General features: G+C 33.2%; 1 protein-coding gene across 10 annotated transcripts in view; it reads right to left on the bottom strand.

Annotated features, from left to right (window-relative positions):
- Positions 1-23,748, bottom strand: part of BLTP1 (bridge-like lipid transfer protein family member 1) — a 401,511-nt gene that overhangs the window by 18,091 nt on the left and 359,672 nt on the right. For 5 of the 10 annotated variants that reach the window (XM_007999710.3, XM_007999717.3, XM_073017607.1 and 2 more), the window contains 10 exons: positions 18,615-18,724; positions 17,830-17,920; positions 14,830-15,083; positions 11,640-11,855; positions 10,313-10,493; positions 9,584-9,785; positions 7,884-8,045; positions 7,236-7,375; positions 4,797-4,998; positions 635-835 (listed from right to left, as the gene is read on the bottom strand). In XM_007999710.3, the coding sequence (XP_007997901.1) occupies positions 635-835; positions 4,797-4,998; positions 7,236-7,375; positions 7,884-8,045; positions 9,584-9,785; positions 10,313-10,493; positions 11,640-11,855; positions 14,830-15,083; positions 17,830-17,920; positions 18,615-18,724 (1,759 nt within the window). Of the gene's footprint in view, positions 1-634; positions 836-4,796; positions 4,999-7,235; positions 7,376-7,883; positions 8,046-9,583; positions 9,786-10,312; positions 10,494-11,639; positions 11,856-14,829; positions 15,084-17,231; positions 17,295-17,829; positions 17,921-18,614; positions 18,725-23,748 lie in introns of all 10 variants that reach the window. The other 5 variants (XM_073017605.1, XM_037991533.2, XM_037991537.2 and 2 more) reach the window with 2 other exon arrangements.

Raw genomic sequence — 23,748 nt, 5'->3', positions numbered from 1 at the left:
TAAGCAGAGTGATCTAATGAGCATTAGCTTTCCTAACAACAATTTAAGAGGTTCAAACCCATAAACATAATTGGTGATTTTTACAGCCCTTCTCCAATAATAGCAACTAGAATTCACATGGAATGTATGTTTTCATCATTTATTTAAATACAAGTCAAGAGTTAGTTACTAATAAGCTTTTATGCATTTGCAGTGGTTCATCTGCACTTCAAAGTGACAATGAAATTTGATTTCACTAAATGGCTGACTTAAATTATAGTCTCTTTTTAAATTAACAAATGTGACCCATGCACTTTAAAATTTTACTTTCTATACAATTTGTTATGTAAATGGACAGTGATTTGCCAAGACATTTAAACATTTCAGTGACATAAGTAATCTCTGATATCCAGAGATTACTGTGCTGTGTATATCACTTAGAAAATATTCTGAATTTTAAAATTCTTGTATAATTAATTCACCTGAATTACTTATTGTATATGTATACTTATTATGTAAATATGAGATAGGTATTATCAAAGAGGAAAAATATAAAAATGATCTTGGGTATGTCCCTTATGATTTATGAAAATAAAGCTTAGAAGTTTGAAAACATGCTGTAAATCTGAAAAAGACATGAACATGCAAAGTATACCTAATCCTCCTGATCCAGGTGTAAGGCCAGAAACAGCAGTTTTTTGTTTCCCTGCTCCATATGGATGAAATACATAAAGGGAAAAGTCAGACATGCATGCAGTGAAGCTCAAGCCAGATGAACTACTGCTGGAACTGGTCAGGTCTGACTGACTACTACTATGTCGACTTCGGCCAAGAGGGCTGCCTAGTCCTGATGAACCTACAGTGAGCACAGGAAATTGAAAATATAAGCCACAAGAAAAAAATGCCAGTCAATAATATGTTCTTAAGAACCAAACATGACTTCAGAGTAAAATGGAGACACTCAAACATATCAATAGATTTAACAGATCAATAGATTTAAATCCTTAAAACTGAAATAAAGACTTAGATGTATTTTCCAATTAATTTACACCAGGGTTGAATACTCTGTTCATCCTTAAAACAATTATTTTTATATATATGTTTGGCCTACTGCATGGTTTCCTATTTTCTCCTTGACTCCTAGAAGCAGGCAGTGGAAGAGGCCCAAAACAGCTGGGGCTTAAGCAAAAGGGGAGGAGAACATACTGTAAAAAAATCTATATCATATACTTGGAGTCCACATTTCAGTAGATGCAGTGGAAACAGGGCAAGGTATGCAAATGCAGAAAGTAAAAAGATCTCGTGTGGAGAGCCAAGTGTCCTTGTTGGTAACATTTACTAGGGATGGACAGGTAAATTCCAAAAACATTAAAAAAAGACCATTTGAATAGATTATTAAATGATTTTGCTGGTGATTCCAAAATGTATGTCCAGACCAGACCTCCTTTGGATTTATATATTACAACTGCCTACTTGACCACCTATTAGAATGGCTCACAGGCATTTAAACCGAACTGTACTCTTGATCTTTTTCCTTGAATTTGCTTTTCTTCCAGTGGGCCCCATCTCCAGTAAATGAATACCTCATGAAAATAGCTCAACCAGGCTGGGCGCAGTGGCTAATGCCTGTAATCCCAGCATTTTGGGAGGCTGAAGCAGGCAGATTATGAGATCAGGAGCTTGAGACCAGCCTGACCAATATAGTGAAACTCCATCTCTACTAAAAGTACAAAAACTAGCCGGGCGTGGTGGCATGTGCCTGTAATCCCAGCTACTCAGGAGGCTGAGGCAGGAGAATTCTTTGAACCCAGGAGGTGGAGGCTTCAGTGAGTCGAGATTGCACCACTACACTCCAGCCTGGGCAACAGAGCGAGACTCCATCTCAAAAATAAATAAATAAATAAATAAAAAGAAAATAGCTCAACCAAAACCTGGGAGTTATCTGTCATCTTTCCTACTCCTGACTGTCATGCAGTTTATCATCATTTCTATATATCAGGCATATAAAGTCTGTCCATTTCCTTCCATCTCACTGCTGCCATTGTAGCTTAAGCAATTATTAACTCTGCCTGGACTACAGAAACAGTTCTCCTTGCCTCGTCCTACTCCAATCAACTGCCGCACTGCAGCTGGGCTGGTATTCTAAAAGTATGCATGTGAATCATATCCACTCCCTTGCTTAACCTTTCAGTGGCTTTCCCACATGAGTTGACTCTTTCCTATCTCTCTAAACCCTTCTTATGCCAGTCTCCACACTTAACAATGGCTTTTTTTTTCCTTTTTGTTATTCAGAGTTGCCAAACTGTTTCTTCTTTGTGGATTTTGTATTCTCTCCCAGGAGTGTCCGTTCCCCCAATTCTCTGCTTGGCTAACTCATACTCACCTCACGTTTCCATTTAAAATAAGCTTGTCTGCTGGGCTATTATTTGTTTCTCCAAATTCAGTTTAGGTTCCACATTAGTAAGTATGAACCACGTCTATTAGCTAAGTTCACTATTACTATGCCCTAGCACTGACCCAGACCACAAAGATCCTTTGAAAGAATGGATATTGTTGTAACCTATATATTCTCATCATCATTCCTTGAATATTTTATAATGATAAAATGAGGGGTGGTATTCATTTCTGTTGTTTTCTAAGGAATCATAAAATTTGGGCATAAAAAGTTTCTCATTTCATATTCCTTTCACTACCTATTCCTAGCATGGTGCATATATACTGCTATAATAATTTAAGTGCTAATAATTTATGACATTAGGACAGTTTGTCATTAAGAAAAAGATTGACATTCCAAAAGAGAAATGGGCATAGGCATATATTTACCACTCCCAAGAAACAGCTAATGAAGTAATAGAGTACAGATTAATAAAATCCAATTTTAATCCATCACATTGACAATGATTAAAATTAAATTTAAAGCAGTGTTGGAAAGAATACAATGAACTGGTGTCCATACACACTGTGGTGAGAGTGTAGAAATGTTACAGTCTTACCAGAAAGCAAATGTATCAAACACTTTCAAAATGTTCATACTTCCTAACCTAGAAATTCCACTTTTAAGAATTTCTTCTAAGAATATATCTTTGTTTAAAAATATTTACATATAAAGATGTTGACTTTAGTATTATTTTGAAAGCAAAATAGTCCATGGAATCTCAAGTATATGATCAAACTGATGGAATATCTTATAGCCATTACTTTTAGAGATGAATATTTAATAGTTTAGGAAAATACCTATGATATTTTAAAATTTAAAAAGTTACATAGAAGAGGCCATATTTCAATTGTTGCCTTGGAAAAAGATTGTATCACTATAGAAATGTTGTAGTGTTATCAGAGATAACACTGGTTATCTAGGATAAAGGGATATTCTCATTTTCATTTCACCTTTAGTACTTTTCATTTTCTATAATGAATAGTGAGTGTAAATTTTATAATCAGAAAATGTTTTTCAAAGACCAACACTACCACTTACAATATTTTGTTGACAACACAACTCCAACAGCAATATTTTGGAGCTAAGTACTAGATAATGGGTGACCACATTAGCAAAATCTTTATTTCTAAGATATCAACCTTTTTGTTTTCCAATTTTGTTGTGAAAACTTTCAAAGATTCACACAGCAAAAGAAATGATTTCCTATAACAATTTCCCCACTAGTACAAGTAAATACTGTGTTCAAGATATAATTTCAATTTTTCAAAGATGAATTTTGGGATGCTTTCTCACAAGCCAGTTTGTAATAATTTTTCCAACTGATGCTTGATGAGATTATTAGAATAAAGATTTGAATCTAAGATGACTCTCAAGTAGGACCTAAAACCTAAGCTGTATTTCCTTACAAATCAGAAAGGTAATTCGCCCTCCACAGTCTTCATGCCTCTCAAAAATGGAATTTGGGATTTTATTTTTTTCACTCTTAATGCAAGCCTTCTCAGCCTTGCCATTATTGACATTTTCAACCAGATAATTCTTTGGGAGTGGAGGGGGTTGTTATATATACTATAGAATGTTTAGTAACATCTCTGGCTTCCCTTCTAGCTGCCAGCTGTAAACCCTCAGTTATGACTATCAAAATTGTCTCCTAATATTGCCAACAAGATAGCTCCTGGTTAAGAACCACTATTTTAACTATATTCCAGTCTTATCAGTTTTCATTCAGTCTAGTCTCTTTTTTTCAGAGGTATTCAATAAAATCTTTACCATTTGCATGTGTGATCTGTTTCATTTTTAGGGCAGAAATGGCACCCAGTTTAACATAGTGAGGAATGCCTATCATCTCAGGAAATCAATTATATTTTAAAAACAAAACCTTTATGAAACACATATTTGAGTTAGATAACCAAATTTGCCCTTTAAAAATACATATGCTACTGCTACTTGATACAGTTTTCACTCGGTGTGATAAAAAAAATCCCTGTAAGGTAACACTATGTTTCTTATTTTCCATTTATAATACTGATTACTCCTGAATGTCAAGTATAGCTTAAGATAAAAGATATTCAAAAGTACTTGAACGTGTGAATTATTATATAGTAGTTATGTCATAGCACTTGTAGTATGTACATTCAAACCAAATTCAAAGTACTGTCTAATTGCCATTCAGCTAAAAATAGAAACCAAAGGGTACTCAAGTTCAAGTAACACATGAAATATACTCAAAACATTGGTCTACTATAGATTTCTTTCTATAAATAATCCTCAGATTTCCCGTTTTCCAAGTATATTTAAAAATATGTATTAATTACTATTAAAATATTCATTTAAAAATAGTATTTGGTTTTATACTAGAGGAATAAAAGAACATTATCTATACCTGGTATTCCAGTTTTGCTAACAGAAGTCTTTGTTCCACTCTGAGTAGCATTACCTCCAGGGGATAAAGTCTCTGCAGGATATGTAGTCCCTAAAGTCTCCAGTTCTCCTCGGTTTGAAGAAAACACCAAATCCAGGGATGGCAGCTTTAACATGCATTCTACTCTTGATACTGGTAAACAGCTAAATTTTATCTGTGAGGGCTAAAAATAACAGAAAGAAAAAGCTTTTTAGGAACTCGATAAAAGAAAAGTTTTAAATGGAAATAATATTGCAATGTTCAATACTTAAGAAACTTTTTTTTTAACAGAAAGAAATGAAGTATATCACCTGAACTCATACATAAACCACAACATCTACAGGGAAGTTAAGAAATTTCACCTTGGATTTCAAAAGTTACATTTAATTTCCATTTCTGTCTACATATATTGATCATGTTTACTCATTTGATACTTAAGATTTTGTGTTTATTGTCCTAGCTTTTTTAAACAGAAGCATGATATAAAAATCAAAATGTATAAACAAAATGTTATCATTTTAAAACACCTAAATATTTGAGGAGCCATCTCAGAACAATAAGACGGTTGACCCTTGAACACCACAGGTTTGAACTGTACTGGTCCAATTAACATATGGATTTTTTTTCAGCCAAACATGGACTGAAAATACAGTATTTGGGATGAAAAATCCGCATATACAGAGGGCTGTCTCTTTTCTTTTTTAGTAATTCCTCAGGGCTGACTGCGGGACTTGAGTATGTGTGGATTTTGGTATACATAGTGGGGGGCAGGGGTAGTGCTAGAGCCAATCTCCTAAGTATATGGAGGGACTGTATTTAGATATTTAGATAGTTCAGAACCTTAAAATATTTATGCTCATATTAAACTTGTTCATAATAACAAAGGTTGGTTATAGTTCAGAACCTTAAAAATATTTATGCTCATATTAAACTTGTTCATAATAACAAAGGTTGGTTTTTGTTTTTTTAGAGACAGGGTCTCACTCTGTTGCACAGGCTGGACTGCAGTGGTACAATTATGGCTCATTGCAGCCTTTGAACCTACCAGTCTCAAGCAATTTTCCCATCTCAGCCTCCCAAGTAGCTAGGACCACAGATGCACACCATCACACCTGGCTAATTTTTTTTTTTTTTTTTCCTGGTAGAGATAGGGTCTCCATATGTTGCCCAGGCTGGTCTCCAACTCCTGGGCTCAAGTGATCTACCCACTTCAGCCTCCCAAAGTGCTGTGATTACAGGTGTGAGCCACTGCACCCAGCCCAAAGGTTTTATAACCCTCAAGCCCTCATTCATTGTTTTCATCAGGCCTTTAAAAAAGCTAGCTAAAAATTCTACAATGTAAGACTGAAGCTCTTTGGACACATTAACGTTATAGAAGATAGTTGGAACAGATGACCATTAGTGTTTCCTTTACTCTTAAGATTGATTATTAGATTTTAATTGAGGATCAACTAAACCCTGAAGTTTTGATACAAGTAGTTTTAAATCCTCCTTGATAAACAGATTTAATTAAATATATACTATATTTGGTATAGTATATATGCTAATATATATAATATATACTAATATTATATATTTGGTATAGTATATATGCTAATATATACTCTCAAAGGCCTATTGGTAGGCCAGCATTTTAGAATAAAATACTAAATAAAAACTAGGTAACGCTTAGCAAAATTTTTAACAAAAGTACTATTGTGACTTTACATCTCAATTACACTTTGTATCTGCCCAAAAAGAACTATAATGGCAAGAAATTAAGGTGCCAAAATAAAGGCATAAAATGCTTAAAAAAGGGTTTTAACTTAAATATTTTTATTTTTGCCACAGAAGTATGAGTTTTAATTTTTGAAAACCCAAAGATCTATGAAACTTCTTGGTAGAAACGTGAATATAGATGATCTCCAATTTAGGATTTTTCTACTTTATGATGGGCAAAAGTGATACACATTCAGTAGAACCTGTATTTTGAGGACCCACACAACCATTCTGCATTTCACTTTCAGTAAACATTCAATAAATTACATGAGATATTCAAGACTGTATTATAAAAAAGGCTTTGTGTTAGACGACTTTACCCACCTGAACAGTAATGTGTTCTGAGCACATTTAAGGTAAGCTAGTTTAAGCTATGATGTTCAGTAAGTTAAGTGTATTAAATGTATTACTGACTTATGCTATTCAGTTTGTGAGGGGTTAATCAGAACTTAACAGCATCATAACTTGAGCATCCGTATATACATAACATTTCACACATACTTCACAGATACTCAAGCAACCTCCAAGCCATCATAAACATACTAAACGTTCATGAACCTGAGGTTAAGAAAACTTTTAAACAGTAACAATGTTGAAGTGTTCAAATAAACTTACGAAAAACATTCCTCTTTAAAACAAAAAGAAAGAAATGAAGTATGTCACCTGAACGCGTACATAAACCACAACATCTACAGGGAAGGAAGAGTAAGCAGATGTTGAAGATGACACTAGTGATGTTGTTGATTCTTCCATAGGATCTGGTATTTCAAAATGTCCCATATCTTCATCTTGTGAGCTGACAGCTGTTTAAAATATCTGGTTAAGTTTTATTATTAGATCAAAGGCAAACTATTTATTAAAAGATCCTTATTGTTTATACAAGTGAGATGAGAGGTATGAACACCCAGAAACATTTGCTTCTGTAGCCCTTCATTCTATACATTTTTCCCTTTTCACACCTCTTGCTCATTCCCCCAAACTCAAATTTTCCTGCTGCTATACCAAACACTGTACAAAGAAACTAGTGATTATATCCTTGCCCTCAAAGAGATTCCAGTCCAAGGGACACACTAAGGATGTAGAACCTAACTAGCTGGGGCCATGGGAAAGTTCTGTAACCTTACCAGGACTTAGTTTCTTCATTTGTAAATGACAATTAGATGATCTCTCAAGTTCTTTTACAGTTTATAATTATTTAATATTTATAATTGCATATATTATGTAATAATGTATAATAGCATTAAGAAAACCTTCTATATAATAAGATCCCAAAATATATGTGATGGGGAGGTATATAAGAAGGATGCTTACCTGTATAATTCCTTTCAATTGGTGTAATTGGGATAGTTTCCAGAGCTTTTTCCAGAAAGTCTAATAGGCAGGGACTGATAACCATTTCTTCTGGCAATGACTGAAGTGCCACCCAGGCATATAACTTGGCTGTTTTTACTCCTCCACTTCCTTTTCCTTTGGCTAGAACATTTAGAAATTCCATTTAATGGATTTTATAAAAAGTTCCAATTAAACAGAAATTTGAATTATATTAAAGTTTAATCAGGTGAAGTACCTCACATTTAAGGCCTTACAAGAAAATAATAAAAGTAGCAGGTTGATAGGAATGATATGTTAATGTTAGAATACAGAGGCAATTAATGACATATAATAAGGTGGTTATCCCTACTTGCTCTACGTCACAAGTTTTGGTCCAGTTTTTCAGCTTTATATTTTGCTTAGTCTCTCATTAGTTTTAGTCATTTTGTCCATTTAAGAAGATATAGAGAACTTTAACAATATTTAGTGGCAAGTGAAGAAAAATGTCACTGTTCTCAGGCTTTCCTAGGCTTAGCTTGTACATATTTATAATGCTTCCCTATATGGGATGCCATTTCTCTTTCCTTTTACCTAACTAAATATATCTGCTTCAGGAGAATGAGTAAAACATCTGAGACTTAGCTAGCTTTGGCTAAGGTTTCCAACTCTTAACATTTATTAGTTGTTCAAATCTAGGAAAGACATCCAACTTTTTTGAGCCTTAACTTTCCTCATTTATAAAAGGCGTTAATATCTGCCATGCACTTAATGGACACAGATGTGCCTTGTTAACTGAAAAGTGGTATTAGGCATTCTCAGCATAATTACCATTTTAAAAGGTTTATATATCAGGTTTTGTCTCCCAAATGAAACTTTTTCAAATAATTCTTGTCTAGTCTGATATTTTTTGGAAATCCTGCCATGTATGTACGGTATCATTCATGTGCTATGGTAGCCAGATTCCAAGATGACGTTCAATGATCCTTGCCTCCTGGTATTCATACCCTTGTGTAGTTTACTTCCATACTGATCTTCTATCACAAGGTTTTACTCATCACACAGGTCTCTTTTGGAGAACACTCAAGAAGCCCATTAGAGAAGCCCACATGAGAGGAACTGAAGTACCAGTTAGCCAGTCACATGATTGAGACATGATGGAGGCAGATTTTTCAGCCCCAATCAGGTATTCAGATGACTCTAGCCCTAGCCAATGTCATGACTACAATCTTGTAAAAGACCATGAGTTAGATCCACTGAGCCAAACTGTGCCTATATTTCTGATCAACAGAACCTGTGGTTGAGGTTATAAGTCATAAATTCTGGGTAATGTGTTATACAACAGAGAAGTAATAAATATTTAAGTCCAATGTACTGTCGCGTTTGATATTTCCATCTGATCATAAGCTCCCAAATTTGAGCTATATAAAACTACTCTATATGTACAGACCTAAAAATTTAAGTAAGTAAACTATTTGGTATATTGTTTATTTTATAACAGATATTCTAAAGTAATGTCAATTTCAAAAAACAGGTGAAAATGGTTGGCCCACACTTCCATATATGAAGTCTGTATAGTCATTATTGACAAGTGTATGTCCTTTTTTCTTAAACATGTGCATTGGAAAGTCTCAAAAGAGCAAGTAGATAATAACTAAAAATTTTAAAAATGACAAAAAATAGACTATATACTCCTTAAATACCTGCGGGAATAGGTGGGGGCTGGGGAGGAAGTAAGGTGTTAGTCTTGCTCTGGACAGTGCAAGGTAAAGGAGGAGAAGGAGGAGATGTTGCACTATCTTTCATACCATACAGCTTGGACTCTTTGGAGAGTGTTCTTGGCAAGGAAGATCCCCTGGAGGCATTAGGTGATTCAGTCTTTAGCGTCTTGGAATTGTAATGCAACTGTATTGAAATAAATAAACTTTTAAAATTAAAATTATGAAGATGAGGAAAATAAAGAAATATAGAAAAATGTAGAAAAGAACACTGCAAGTCAGAAGACTTTTAACTTTTAAAAGTTAGCTTTGTGATCCTGGCAAGTTTCTTTGCTTTTATTCATTTTTTAAAATAAAAAGGTCATTTCAGATAATCTTTAATGTCCTTTCAAATTGAATAGTCTATGATTCTATAATTCTAGAATATAAAAAATTGTTTAATGAAGTTGTACTAGGTGAGGTTTAGCAAGTTTGTTATGAATATCAATTTATTAAAAAACTGAACTTCTTTCCATCAAACGTCCATGGAAAATGCTATATAAATTAGTGGGAACCTGCAGTTTTGATGTTCTTCTGTCCAGAATATGGCCATATTAGACAAAAAAGTTACTAAGTCTCATTTTAATATAATAAGAAAAAGATGAACATATATGATAGAAAATAAGCATTGCTACCAATAGTCTAATCCCTTACCCTAGGCAATTAGGTTTTTACCTTTACATCAACTCCAGGAATGTAAAATACTGTTGTTTCTAAGTCACTAGGCTTTGTCTGTAGAGATGATGGCACTTTCTTGCCGGTCATTAAATGGGTGGTAGAAGCATAATTAGTTTGAAACTTCTTCTTTTTTGAAGGTGAATCTTGATCTAAGCTCCTGGAACTTCGATCATAACTCCTGTGAACAGAAAAATGTTATTCTAAAAAATGACACATTTATCTCTTTTTTTGTTTAAAAGCTAACTTTTATTTTTACAGTAAATGGAATATAATCCTTCATTTAGGAAGTTGAAAAAAACTAAAGTTCATCAGTATCTCTAGTGAGACTGGTTAATGCCTTGCATGAATGATGTAAATGTTGTATATTCCATAACTATACAGGGCAGTTACCTTTATTCTTTCCTAAGGTCGTGGCTTTCATTTGAACATACTAGGTTGAACCAAATGAAACTGCCCTTTATAAAGGTAAAAATACAGCTAAATATTAGCAATTTATTATGGGTTATGGTTCAATCAAAAACAAACTAATAGTCATTCTTTTTATCATCACTACTACATTTGTAAGAGATTTTAACTGTTTATAGTACCTTTTTATTTTCTCTTATTTTATAAAAGCCTCAATTAAATATTTTATTATGGAAATTTTTGAACATATAAAAAGTAATCAGAATAGTATCATTAATGATCCTCCATGTTCCCACTACCCAGTTTCAATAATGGTCAGCATTCTTTTTATCTACATGTCCACCCATCCACTCAATTATAACTATTTTTTTTTTTTACAGTTCATTTTTAGATTAGAAAAGAAAAAATTTAAAGAAAAAATATGTTAATCCTGTTTATATCATCATTTAGTTAGTGATGTAAACAAATAATAAAGCTGCAGTTATATCCTGAACACAATTTCAGTCTACTGAGGTCTGTGTAACTGTCTCCCAGTCTTTCTTATTTCTTTATGAACTCATCAAAACTCTCAATAACCAAGATACTTCTGAGCACTGTGTTGTTCTTTAAAACTGAAATATGTATAATACAGGGACAGACACTGAGAAATTCATGTATGTTAAAAGAATTCCAAAGATATAACTATTTTAATTAAAAAATCGGCCAGACTCTAAATCAGACATCCATTTCTAGTTGCCAGAAAATATTATGCACTTGTTTATAAGAAATTGTATAAGAAATAACCACTTGACCATTATAACTATAATTACATTTACACTTCAAATCTGCATTTTGGGATGGAGAAGTTTGTTATAATTCAGTGATATATGAATAGTATTTCTAATAAAGTTACATGTATCTTTTTTAATCAATTTCTTACCTTCTCAAACTTATATCATCATGTTCTTGTAGAAGGGTGGTTGGGTGGAGTACACATTTCCCACTATCAATTTCAACCCGTATATCAAGTTCAAAGTCAATATTTCTCTCTGTAGCTGTGCCACTAAGACTTCTGTTGACTGGTGTTGTTGGCCAGCGTTCTGTAAATAGCTGATGAACAGCAGCAAAGCCTGTTGCTTTTTTACGAGATGTGTGTCTACAGAAAGAACAACTGATCATTACATTGTAGTAAAATGAGAGTTCTTTTTAACAAACTATTAAACATGTTATGTGAGCAACAGTCTGTAAATAAATTTTGCTATTTTATAAATTAACTTGAGTGAGTTTAATGGAGCCATTTTACTCAGCTGTTATGTACTGAATAACTATTATATGCCAGGCTATGTGCTAGGTGATGAGGACACAGACATAATCACCACTTTTAAGGAGTCTGAATATCAGTATATAAACTATACTGCGTATGTTGGAAAATATTTAATTTTCTCAAATTATAACATTTAAATGTTACTTTCCAGATTTTATTAAAGACAGAACAAGGAAAGAAAAATAATGCCATATGCTCTTTAACAAATGGTGCTGGAAAAACTGGATATCTACATCAAAAAAATGAAATTGAACCCTTACGTTATACCATACAAAAATATCAACTCAAAATGGATTAAAGACTTAACATAACACCTGAAACTGTTAAACTCTTAGAAGAAAATATAGGGAAAAGGCTTCATAACACTGGTCTTGGCAATGATTTCCTGACACCAAAAGCACAAACAACAAAAGTAAAAACAGACAAATGGGACAACATCAAACTAAAAGAGCTTCTGCAAAGCAATGGAAACAATCAGTAGGGTGAAAAGGCAACCCATGGAATGGGGGAAAATATTTGTAACCATATATCTGACAAGGGGGTAATTCCCAAAGTATGTAAGAAAATCCTAGCATTCAGAAAGCAAAAAAATCCAATTTTAAAAGCTGGCTAAGAAGTTAAGTAGACATTTCTGCAAAGAATCAGCCAATGGGTATATGAAAAGATGCTTAATATTACTGTCATCAAGGAAATGCAAATCAAAACCACAATGAGATTATGACTTCATACCTGTTAAGATGACTATTATTTAAATAAAAACAAAAAATAAATGTTGGCAAGGACATGGAGAAAACAATCCTTGGACATTTTGGTAGGAATGCAAAATAGTGCAGCTGCTAGGGAAAATAGTATGGAGATTCCTCAACAGATTACAGTAGAACTACAACATGATCCAGAGATCCCACTTCTGGGTATTTATCCAAAAGAATTGAAATCGGGATCTCAAAGAGATACTAGCACTCCCATGTTCACTGCAGCATTTTTCACAATAGCCAAGATGTAGAAACAATCTAAAATGTCCATTGACAGACAAATGAATTTAAAAATGTGATGTATACATACAATGGAATATTATCAGCCTTAAAAAAAAGGAAATGCTGCACTATGTGACAACATGTATGAACTTGAGGACATTATGCTACGTGAAATAAGCCAGATACAGAAGGACAAATACTGCAGGAGTCCACTTATATGAGGTATCTAAAATTGCCCAACTCATAGAAGTAGAGAATAGAATGGTGGTTGTCAGGGGTTGGGGGTTGTGGGGAGGTTGGCAGTTGCTAATCAATCATGTATAAAATTTCAGTTATGCAAGATTAATAAGTTCTAGAGATTGTGCCTAAAGATAACGATATTGTATTGCACACTTAAAAAGGTGTTAAGGGGGTAGATCTCATGCTAAGTGATCTTACCAAAATAAAATAAAATAAAATATTTAAAGAACTTATCCAATTGTATATCTGGAAAATATGGTTACACTAATGTAAATTATATCTCAATAAAACTGACAAAATAGTTTTCAAAAAGGCAATGTAAAACATAAAAAGTAAGGAGATATAGATCATCTGTTCAGGAAGGCAAATGTCCGATTACTGTTAAGACAAAACAAACAAAAGGGAAGAATTTATCCACACAACTATAAAGTAATATTTCCTATGACAAAATTTATATTATGTTTTAAGAAATATCAAAATACCTAGAAAAATTGTTAGAAAAGACTCAAACCTGGACCACCATGAAATTAAATATAATGACATGATTCTAAAAATTTCCTGGAAGAAAACAGATCTAAAATATCAAAAAAATCTTAGGTCACATTGACAGAATTGAAAAAGATAACCAGCATATGCTGAATATGGATGCTGGAAGATAAGAGCAGTTTTTCTTTCTTAGGAGAAGAAATAAATATTAGACTAGAATTCTTTTCCCAAACCAATGATAAACACAAAAGCAGTAAAGCTATTTTAGACATGAAGAAAATAAAGTAGATCTGCAATAATAACTTTTCATAGAAAGTTATTTGAGAATGTACTCCAGAAAAATGAAGGAATAAAACCAAATATGCTGATGTATGGGATTTAAGAGTCAGTGGCTTCAGTCTAGGAAAGGGAGGAAAGAATCTCTAAAGCTCAAAATGCAGAAGACTAAATAAAGATAGAGACAGTTTCTTACAGATCAACTTTCGGTTATACTCTTGTGCTAAGGCAATTTCTCATTATTTATTACCATTATTAGAAACTCTTACTATTACTGTCACAACCTCACTTGAGGGTGGTTTAAATAGATCAGTTCCAAAGATCCTTGCAGCTCCTCTTGAGGGCATATTCAGAACAAAGTTTCACATATGTCATTTATTTCATTAACACCATTTCATCTTATTTCTTTCTTCTAAGAATTTGCTTAAGTCTTTCATCTATTGCTAACCACTTCCCTTTACTACTTTTCTTAACTAGCCTTCACTATTACGTATCTCCTTGCTGCAATCTGTTACTTTAATGCCACAGGAATACAGCCCTCTCCTTTAATTTACTCATAACCACATCTTTATTTCCATTTTATTTTAGATGATTAAACTCAGATGACTTGAAAAACACTTAAATTTTAAAAATAATGCTATATGGAGCTACATCACAATAAACCATGTGATAAATTTTATTAAAATAAATTTTTTTAATAAGTCTCTCATTATCACTCAAGTGTGGCACATTAAAATTATTTTTTGTAAAAGTTGAGTTATATGTAACATTTTGTGGTCATTTCTAGATTCTGAAATACTACATTAGGATCTGAAAACAAGGTTACTCACGAGGGTTTCCTGTAAATATAAAACCTTTCCCTCTCATGGTCTTCATCTTTTTCATCCTTCTCGGAATCTTCACTGGTAGAAGATAAACTGTCATCCCGTCGGCCCTCTTCAGTTTGGAAAGGAATGCCTGGTGAAAAGCCTCCTGGAGTTTTGGGAGAACTGAACACGGAACATGATCCTTCACTATTTGATGAATAATGGGATGGACCTTCAATGGTTACTGACAAAAGATCCAGTTCTGTCTCCTCTGGAAACTGATTGTAAAAACAAAAAACATGAATCAGATTCATACTTCAATTAAAAAAAGAAAAAATATATAAATTTAAACATTTAAAAATCATCTCAGAGTTGAAATTCTTCACTCTGAAATGAAAGAAAGGTCAGATTCATGAACATATGAAATGGTACACCAAGGAAGGAAGCAAAAGGGCCAACCACAGAAAGTTACACTACTAACATACTAAAAATCAGAATGAGATTTTACTTTATATAAACATATTACTGTATCAATAAGTAAACATTGTAATTCTTTACAGCAGAAGTTAAACGTGGAAGCAAAAGAAACATGATTAACTGTAAATCAGAATGGCAAGAGCAATTAGTGATAGAAGAGCATGCAATGTCAGCACAAAGTTTATTATTTTCTCATCATGCTAGTAGATGCTTTTTGTGGATACATCTTTTAAAAATGAGTCCCACATGAGTTAAAGAAAAATGTGCAAATAGCCGAGTAATAAAACATGTATCAATCAAACTGAAGAATGCTGTATTTTAAGGTAAATACAGTTGGCTCTCTGTAAACACCTACAGATTCAATCCAGTGTAGATGGAAAATATTGGAGGAAAAATAAAAATAATAGTACAATAAAAAATAATACACAAAATATTTAACAACTATTTATAATAGCATTTAATGTGTACTACACATTATAAGTAATCTAGAGATGATTTAATGTTTATGGGAGGATGTACGTAGGTTATGTGCAAATACTGCACCATTTTATAAAAGGGACTCGAGTATTTGTGGATATTGGTATGCATGGGGGTCCTAGAACCAATCCCCCACAGATATTGAGAGATGACTATAGTTTGTATAAACACCATGTCACTAACTCAGGATTTCACCAGGAGACCATTTAAATAGGTCAAACAAAACAAAACAAAAACAAAACACCCCCGTGACCTAATTTTGATGCCCAACTTCACAGAGTCATAGAGTTTCTTGAGCAATAATAAGCCTTTATAAAGTTTAATGTGCAAACTAATTTATGTGCAATTTATTATTAAAACTACTGGATGCTGCTATTCGATACACAGTTAAGTCCTACAGTGACAATTTCAAATCCACGTGTTCTTCATTTTATATAGTTATACATTTTATTGAGTTAACAAATCAGATTGTTAGAACAACCAATTTTTAAAACTTTGGTAAGAGACAGTAAATAAATATTTCTTTGTTTCATATTTATTTTATAGTTAACCATTCCTTAATTATCTATTTTCTACTTTATGATTAGAAAAATCTAATATTTAATCTCATAGCTATTATGATTTTTTATATACCTTTTTTTACAAGCAGTACATGGCTAATTAAAAATGGGACTTGAATTGAATCATTTCAAATATTAATCCCTTTGAGAATGACCTGGTTAGCAGAATCCATTCTATTCATGTAAATTATTTCTTTCCAAGTTTTCTTCATAAAAAAAGAACATATTTGTCAAGCTCACTCTATTACAATTAAACAGTTCTTAAAAAAATCCAGTTTGACTAAATTCAGTATAACTATGAGATACATGTTGAGACTCAAGCTTGAAGAGAGTGACAAAAGGGAAACAAAATATATTTGGGTAAGTGCTAATTTTTAAATGTACCTTGACAAAAAAGATCTAGATATTCATTCTTCTACGTTGTTTTGAACAAAAGAATAATTTAAAAAATGGATAGTTTTATAAATGTTATTTTACACCAGTGACTCAAAAGAATGCTCAATTATTAATGTTTGTTATGAATTAAATTTAATTCATGTTGAACTAATTAACTGATCTTTGTTTATGAAAAAATTCATTTTGTAGTTGAATATAAGGAAAAACTGCTTCACTTAGGGATTAGGAAATAACAGATTGTAGTTTTTTATTTATGATTCGGTTGATTTGATTAGCTGATTTAGTCTTTTAGTTTTTAATAGTATTAAATTACACAGAAGTAAAAACTAAGACAAATGCATGCAAGAGGTTATGAGATGTACATGATGAAAAAAAATTCAAACAGTCTTAAACCATTATGTAAAATATTTCTGAGGTCTAAGTTTAGTTTGAAATGAGAGGAAGATATTTTGAAAGCAGATTTTCAGTGTGGTGGATTAGTTTTAAAGCAAAATTTATATTGTTCTTAGTAAGTACCTGAAAATACCCTTCCCCAGGACAGCTGGATTGTGGTGTACTTCCCCATACTGTATTTTTCGACTTAATTAAAATAATAAGAAAAGTAAAACAAAAACAAAAACAAAAAAACTCATGAAAAATAATGACTTAAAAGTAAATATACAAAAAACAAAATAAACATTTTAATATGTTTAATATGCTATGAAATTAGAATACAACTTTGAAGCTGATCTTCCCTCTAATTTCTGCTATCTATCTATAAATAAAATACATAAATGAGTATCAATATTCCACATTTACATTTGTGTAAGATGTAGTTTAATATGGATTCTCACTGGAAAGAAAATTTATTCAACAAAAACCTTTCTACTTAAGAGAAAGCAGTTGTGGAGCCTTTATTGTAAAACGTAAACTACTAACACCTGCTTCATGGCTCTCAGATAATGTTATGAGGGCAGTGCCCACTACTTGGTAATACGCAGACAGTTCAATCATCACAATCCATACTTTGATTGTAGTCAGAAATCAGTATTTTGAAATAGTATAATACCATAATTTTATAATTTGTAAAAACTACTTAGCAATGTGCATTTCTAACAAATTATATATCTCTTACTGTATCCTGGATATTAAAAGTTACTCTAGGTCCAGGAGATGCTGCATCCACACGGATTTCTGGGAGCTCTTCAGTTTCTCCTACTCGAGAACTGCAAGTAAATACAAAGTTATAAAACACTAATATTCTCATTTAAAAAATATTCCTGGACTTTATAAAGGTCTGATTAATGGCAATAACATTTTATTTGTAAGTATTTACCTAATCAAAGGATTGGACTTTCTCTTAACCTTTAGCATCCCATAAAAAAGACTCAATGTTTTGGTTAATTCAAGATTTTTCTAAAACTAAATCATATAAAAAGAATTTATACTTCTTACTTTTTATAGTGCTGATTTACTATTAAAACTGTATTTCACTTCAATAAAATGTAAAATTTCCATTTTTTCATATGCTAAATGTCTGTGTGACTATACTTTTTCTAAACTGACAAATTTAGAGCAGTAGCTACTAGTATGCACCTTTTAATTTCTTTGGATAATCTATCAGTTTACACAGAAAACTTGTCTATCCTTCTAAACCACAGTTTTATGTAAATAAAAAAGAAACTTGTCTAAATAGCGTATTTCATTACTAAAAAGCACACCCCACATTGTGGTTATAAATGTGATGAGAAATTCCTTAAATAAAATTCTGAGTTTGATAGTATCCACTATTATTGCATTTTACTAATAAAATTAATTTTTATTATCTTAATTTTATAATTAGAACATAAAAAAGTAGCTGACCTTGGTAAAAGAGTCAACAATTTTATTGCTTGTTTCAATGGCTGAAATATATATTACCTTGCCCTTTCCATTCGCTTAAGAGGTGGTCTTCCAGAAGCAGAAATGGTTTTTGATCGGCTATAACTTGGTTTGTAACTCAAACCCCACTTATCCTTTAGGGAAGCAGCCTAACAAAATGGGAGAGAAAAAAGGTGACTATAGGTGATTATTTATTGTTGTAATATCTGACTTCAAATAAAAGAAAATATTCTACTATTAAATAAGTTAGCTTGTTTTCCCCAGGGGACTTTAATGTCACTTAATGTAAGTCAAAATAGAGGAGGAATCAGCTATTCTTTGGTTCTAACACCAGTTAGGAGGCGCAATGAAAACATGAGCCACCAGCTGACCTGAGAGAAAAGAAGAAAAGACAAAGTTTGGGGGCAGGGATGAGGGTACAGAAACATGGTGAGAAGAAAGGAAATGATTTTAAAAGTAAGAATGGAGAAAGAAACTGAGAAACGTTTGGGGAGAAAGCTAGGTTCAGGGCAGTGGGGAAAAAAGATCACTTTTCTCCAAGGGCATCCCTTTTGTAGGACTCTTCATTACAACAAAGGAAAGTAAGAGTGTTAATGACTTAACACTTTCCCTGTCTCTAAGTCCCTCTTCTAGAAACTAGTGATGATGCTAGATAGTTAAAAGATTCTAATACAGTGGAAGTTTGGAGTCTACGATGGGTAATGGGAATTGAGGGGAATATGTGGAATGAGATGTGTTAAGAATGCAGATGTTTTAACAACTTCCATAATTCTATCTAGTTTTATTTTTAACAGTCAATTACCAAATATGACCTGTAACAGGACACAAGCAATATTTTAATTATATTGTATGACTGTTGTGTAGACAGCAAAAATTTTAAATACAAAATTATATGTTACAGATCTCACTATCCATTATTACTATCAGAGACTAGTGACAAATAAATTGGAGAGCAGTATTCAAACTATATTCTCTGGGAGTTTAGAAGTGATCAAGGAATGGCAGGTCAAGCCAATAGCTCCTGGAACTCTGCAACAAACTTTCCCCTTTCCTCTGACAACAGCAGCTCTGATTTAATATGTTTTTCATGTGTTGGGGTACCACCCAAAAATCTCATCCTGGTAAAAAAAAAAAAAAAAAAAAACAAAGAGTTCTCTGTTAGTTTTAAAATTTTTAAAACCCATTAATCTTTTTTTCTTTTTAAGTGGTTTTTAGACTTTGTTTTCAGTTTCACATGTAAGGAGTTTGGAAGTCACCATTCCATCCTAAGAACAAGTAAAAAGCTGAACAAACTTAAGAATCAACAGCTGTTCCTGGAGCTGTGAGAAAGGGGACGAGGAAGAACAACTTCTGCCCCTCACAATGGAGAAAGAGACCAGTAAATACAGTGAGTTAACAGCTTACTAGTACAGAGATGCACAAGTAAAAACTGCTGCAGGAACAAACACCGGGGTAGGAAAACCTGAACTGTAATTAAAGAATTGCTGGAAGGTTCAGTGCAGACAAGTCTGAGAGTTAAAAACGCTAGGGAGACCCAGTCACCGGTGCCCCCGAATATTGTGAGATCACCTTTCAGTAGTTCCACCAGGTTCCCACAGTAAATGTCAGGGGAAGAAAATCCCCTCAGGAGAAAAGTCCCTTAGGCATCCAACAGGGGGAAAGGAAAAGGAACCATTTTGAAAAAACACCAAGAGTACTTCCTTTTTCTGAATAAGAAAAAATGCCCTTAGGAGAAATTAGCTAACCAGAGCCTAATCAGTGGGAATATCATCAGAGCATAACTGACCTGGGGAAGGGAAATACAATACCAATACAGTCAGTTCTATCCATACTGGTCCACCTAAGTTGGGAGGAAAAAACTGACAAACGTGAAGTTCATAATCCAGAGGCATAGGCTCATTAAAAGATGATAAAATGCTTCTCTTACCCTGACACCTTAACATTACCTCACTAAAGATTCTTTATAGCAGCTCTTTTTCCTTGGTAAATCATGTCTGGCTATCAAGAAAAAATTACAAGGGATATCAAACAGCAAAAAACACAATCTAAAGAGATAGAACAAGCATCAGAACCTCATAGAAGGGATGTTGGAATTATCAGAGTAGCAATTTAAACCAACTATGATTACTATGCTAAGGGCTCTAACAGATAAAGTGAACAGCATGCAAGACCATTTTTCACTGTAAGTTGAAAGATGATAATTCTAAGAACCAGAAAGAAATGCTAGCAATCAAAAACACTGTGATAGAAATGACTTATTTTGATGAACTTATTAGTAGACTGGACACGGCTGAGGAAAGAATATTTGAACTTGATATATCAATAGGAACTGCAAAAAGTGAAAAGCAGAACAGAGACTGAAAAAAAAAAAAAAAACAGTATATCCAAGGACTGTGGGACAACTACAAAATGTATAAAGTATGTGTAATGGAATACCAGAAAAAGAAAAAGAGAAAGGAACAGAAGAAATATCTGAACCAATAATGACTGAGAGTTTTCTCAAATTACTGTCAGATGCCAAACCACAGATATAGGAAACTCAAAGAACACCAAGCAGGATAAATGCCGGAAAAAAAAAAAAAAAAAATTACATGTAGTTATATCATTATCAAACTACAAAAAAAAAAGGTAATGAAAAAAGCCTGAGTTTTTCCTCAGAAACTATGCCACGTAGAAGGCCGCGGAGTAAAATATTTAAAGTCTTGAGAGGAAAAAAAAAAAAAAAAACCCAACAACCTAGAATCATATACCTTGCAAAATTATTCTTCAAAAGTGAAGACTTTCTCAGACACAAAAAATTGAGGGAATTTGTTGCCAGCAGACCTGCCTTGCAAACGTTAAAAGAAGTTTTATAAAGAGAAGGAAAATGATACAGATCTCTTAATAAAAGTAAAAGCATTAAAGAAGAAATGAAGGTAAAACCTGTATCTTATTCATAATCAACCTAACAGATGAGTTTGTTCAAAATAATACCAATAATGTATTTGACTATATATATCACACGTGTGTGTATATACACACACACATATACACGTGCACACATTTAATACCAACAGTATATTTGACTATATCGCATGTATATGTGCACGTGTGTATACAAATGTGTGTGCATGTGTATATATGTGTGTGTATATATGTGTACACACATTTATGTATATGCTTATATATATTAAATGTAAGAGAAATGAATGACAGTAATGATACAAGAGACAGGATGGAGGGATTATGATTATTTTGTTTTAAGGTACTCACACTGCCCATAAAGTGCTATAGTGTTAATTGAAAGTAGACTTGGATTAATTATACGTGTACAGATGGTCCTTAACTCATAATGGTTTGACTTACGATTTTTTGACTTTATGATGGCACAAAAGAGGTAACATTCAGTACAGTCCTCAACTTATGATGGGGTTAAAGCTGGATAAACCTGTCGTAAGTTGAAGATACCATAAATCATTTTGACTTTTCAACTTATGATGGGATGTAACCTAATTATAAGCTAAGAAGCATCTGTAGACTGCAGTCTCTAGGGCAACCACTTAAAAAAAAAAAAAAAGAAGTGTAACTGATATGCTAAGAAAAAAGAGAAAATGGGATTATATAAATGCCTCAATTAAAATCACAAAAGGCAGAACAACCAGAAGACAAAGACAGGAACAAAGAGAAAAGGCAAAAAGCAGAAAATAGTAACAAATACAGTAGATATTAATTCAAAGCTATCATTAATCACTTTAAATGTCAGTGGCGTAAAATGATCTTAAAAGACAGAGACTGTCAGAGTGGGTTAAAAAATAAGATCTGACAATGTGTTGCTACAAGAAACCCACTTGTATATACATATTTAAGCATATGTATTTAAAGACACATAGATTAAAAGTATATGGACTGAGAAAAATATACCATGCTATCACTAATTAAAAGAAAGCAGGGATAGCTATATTAATTTCAGACAGAGCAGATTTCAAAGCAAAAAAATTATCAGGTATAAAGAAAAAAGCATTATGAAATGATAAAGGGGTTTAGTCTTCAAGAACAAATAACAATTCCTAATGTGTACATGCCTAACAACAGAGTGGGCTGAGCGTGGTGGCTCACACCTGTAATCCTAGCACTTTGAGAGTCGAAAGCAGGAGGATTGCCTGAGGCCAGGAGTTTGAGACCAGCCTGGGCAACATAGCAAGACCCTGTCTCTACAAAAAATGTTTTAAAATCCTGCCAGGCATGGTGTCATGTGCTGTGGTCCCAGCTACTTGAGAGGCTGAGGCAGGAGGATTGCTTGAGCGCAGGAATTTGAGGTTGTAGTAAGCTATGATTGCACCACTGCACTCCAGCCTGTGCAATAGAGTGAAACCCTATTTCTTAAAAACAAAACAACTGAGTGCCAAACTATGTGAGGCCCAAACTAAGAGAAATGCAAGGAGAAACAGATGAATCCACTATTACAGTTTGAGACTTCAATAACCCTTTATCAGAAATGGACATATCTAGCACACAAAAAAATTAATAAGGACATAGTTGAACTCAACAACATCATCAGTCAATTAGATATAATCAATACCTACAGACAACTTCATCTAACAACATCAGAATACACATTCTTCTCAAGCTCATATGGGACTTTCACTGAGAGAGACCACATTCTGGACCAAAAAGCATACCTTTACACATTTTTTAAAATTATAAATCATGGCCGGGCACAGTGGCTCATGCCTGTAATCCCAGCATTTTGGAAGGCCAAGGCGGGTGGATCACGAGGTAAGGCGTTCAAGACCAGTCTGGCCAAGATGATGAAACCTCGTCTCTACTAAAAATACAAAAATTAACCAGGCATGGTGGCAGGGGCCTGTAATCCCAGCTACTTGGGAGGCTGAGGGAAAGAACTGCTTGAACCCAGGAGGCGGAGGTTGCAGTACACTGATATTGCACCACTGCACTCCAGTCTGGGCAACAGAGTGAGACTCTGTCTCAAAAAAACAAAACAAAATTATAAATCATAAAATGTCTGCTCTTAGACCACAGTGGAATTTAACCAGAAATCAACGACAGAAAGATACCTGAATATGAGTTGAAGAAAAAATCTGAAGAGAAATTTTAAAACATAAAAGAAAATGAAAACACACATCAAAATTAGTGGGATGCAGCAAAAGGAGTGCTTAGAGGACAATTTATAGAA

The sequence above is a fragment of the Chlorocebus sabaeus genome, chromosome 7, assembly GCF_047675955.1.
Source record: "Chlorocebus sabaeus isolate Y175 chromosome 7, mChlSab1.0.hap1, whole genome shotgun sequence".
Lineage (NCBI taxonomy): Eukaryota > Metazoa > Chordata > Mammalia > Primates > Cercopithecidae > Chlorocebus > Chlorocebus sabaeus.
Note: the sequence above shows the minus strand (reverse complement) of the source record. Positions and strands in the feature narration are given on the sequence as shown.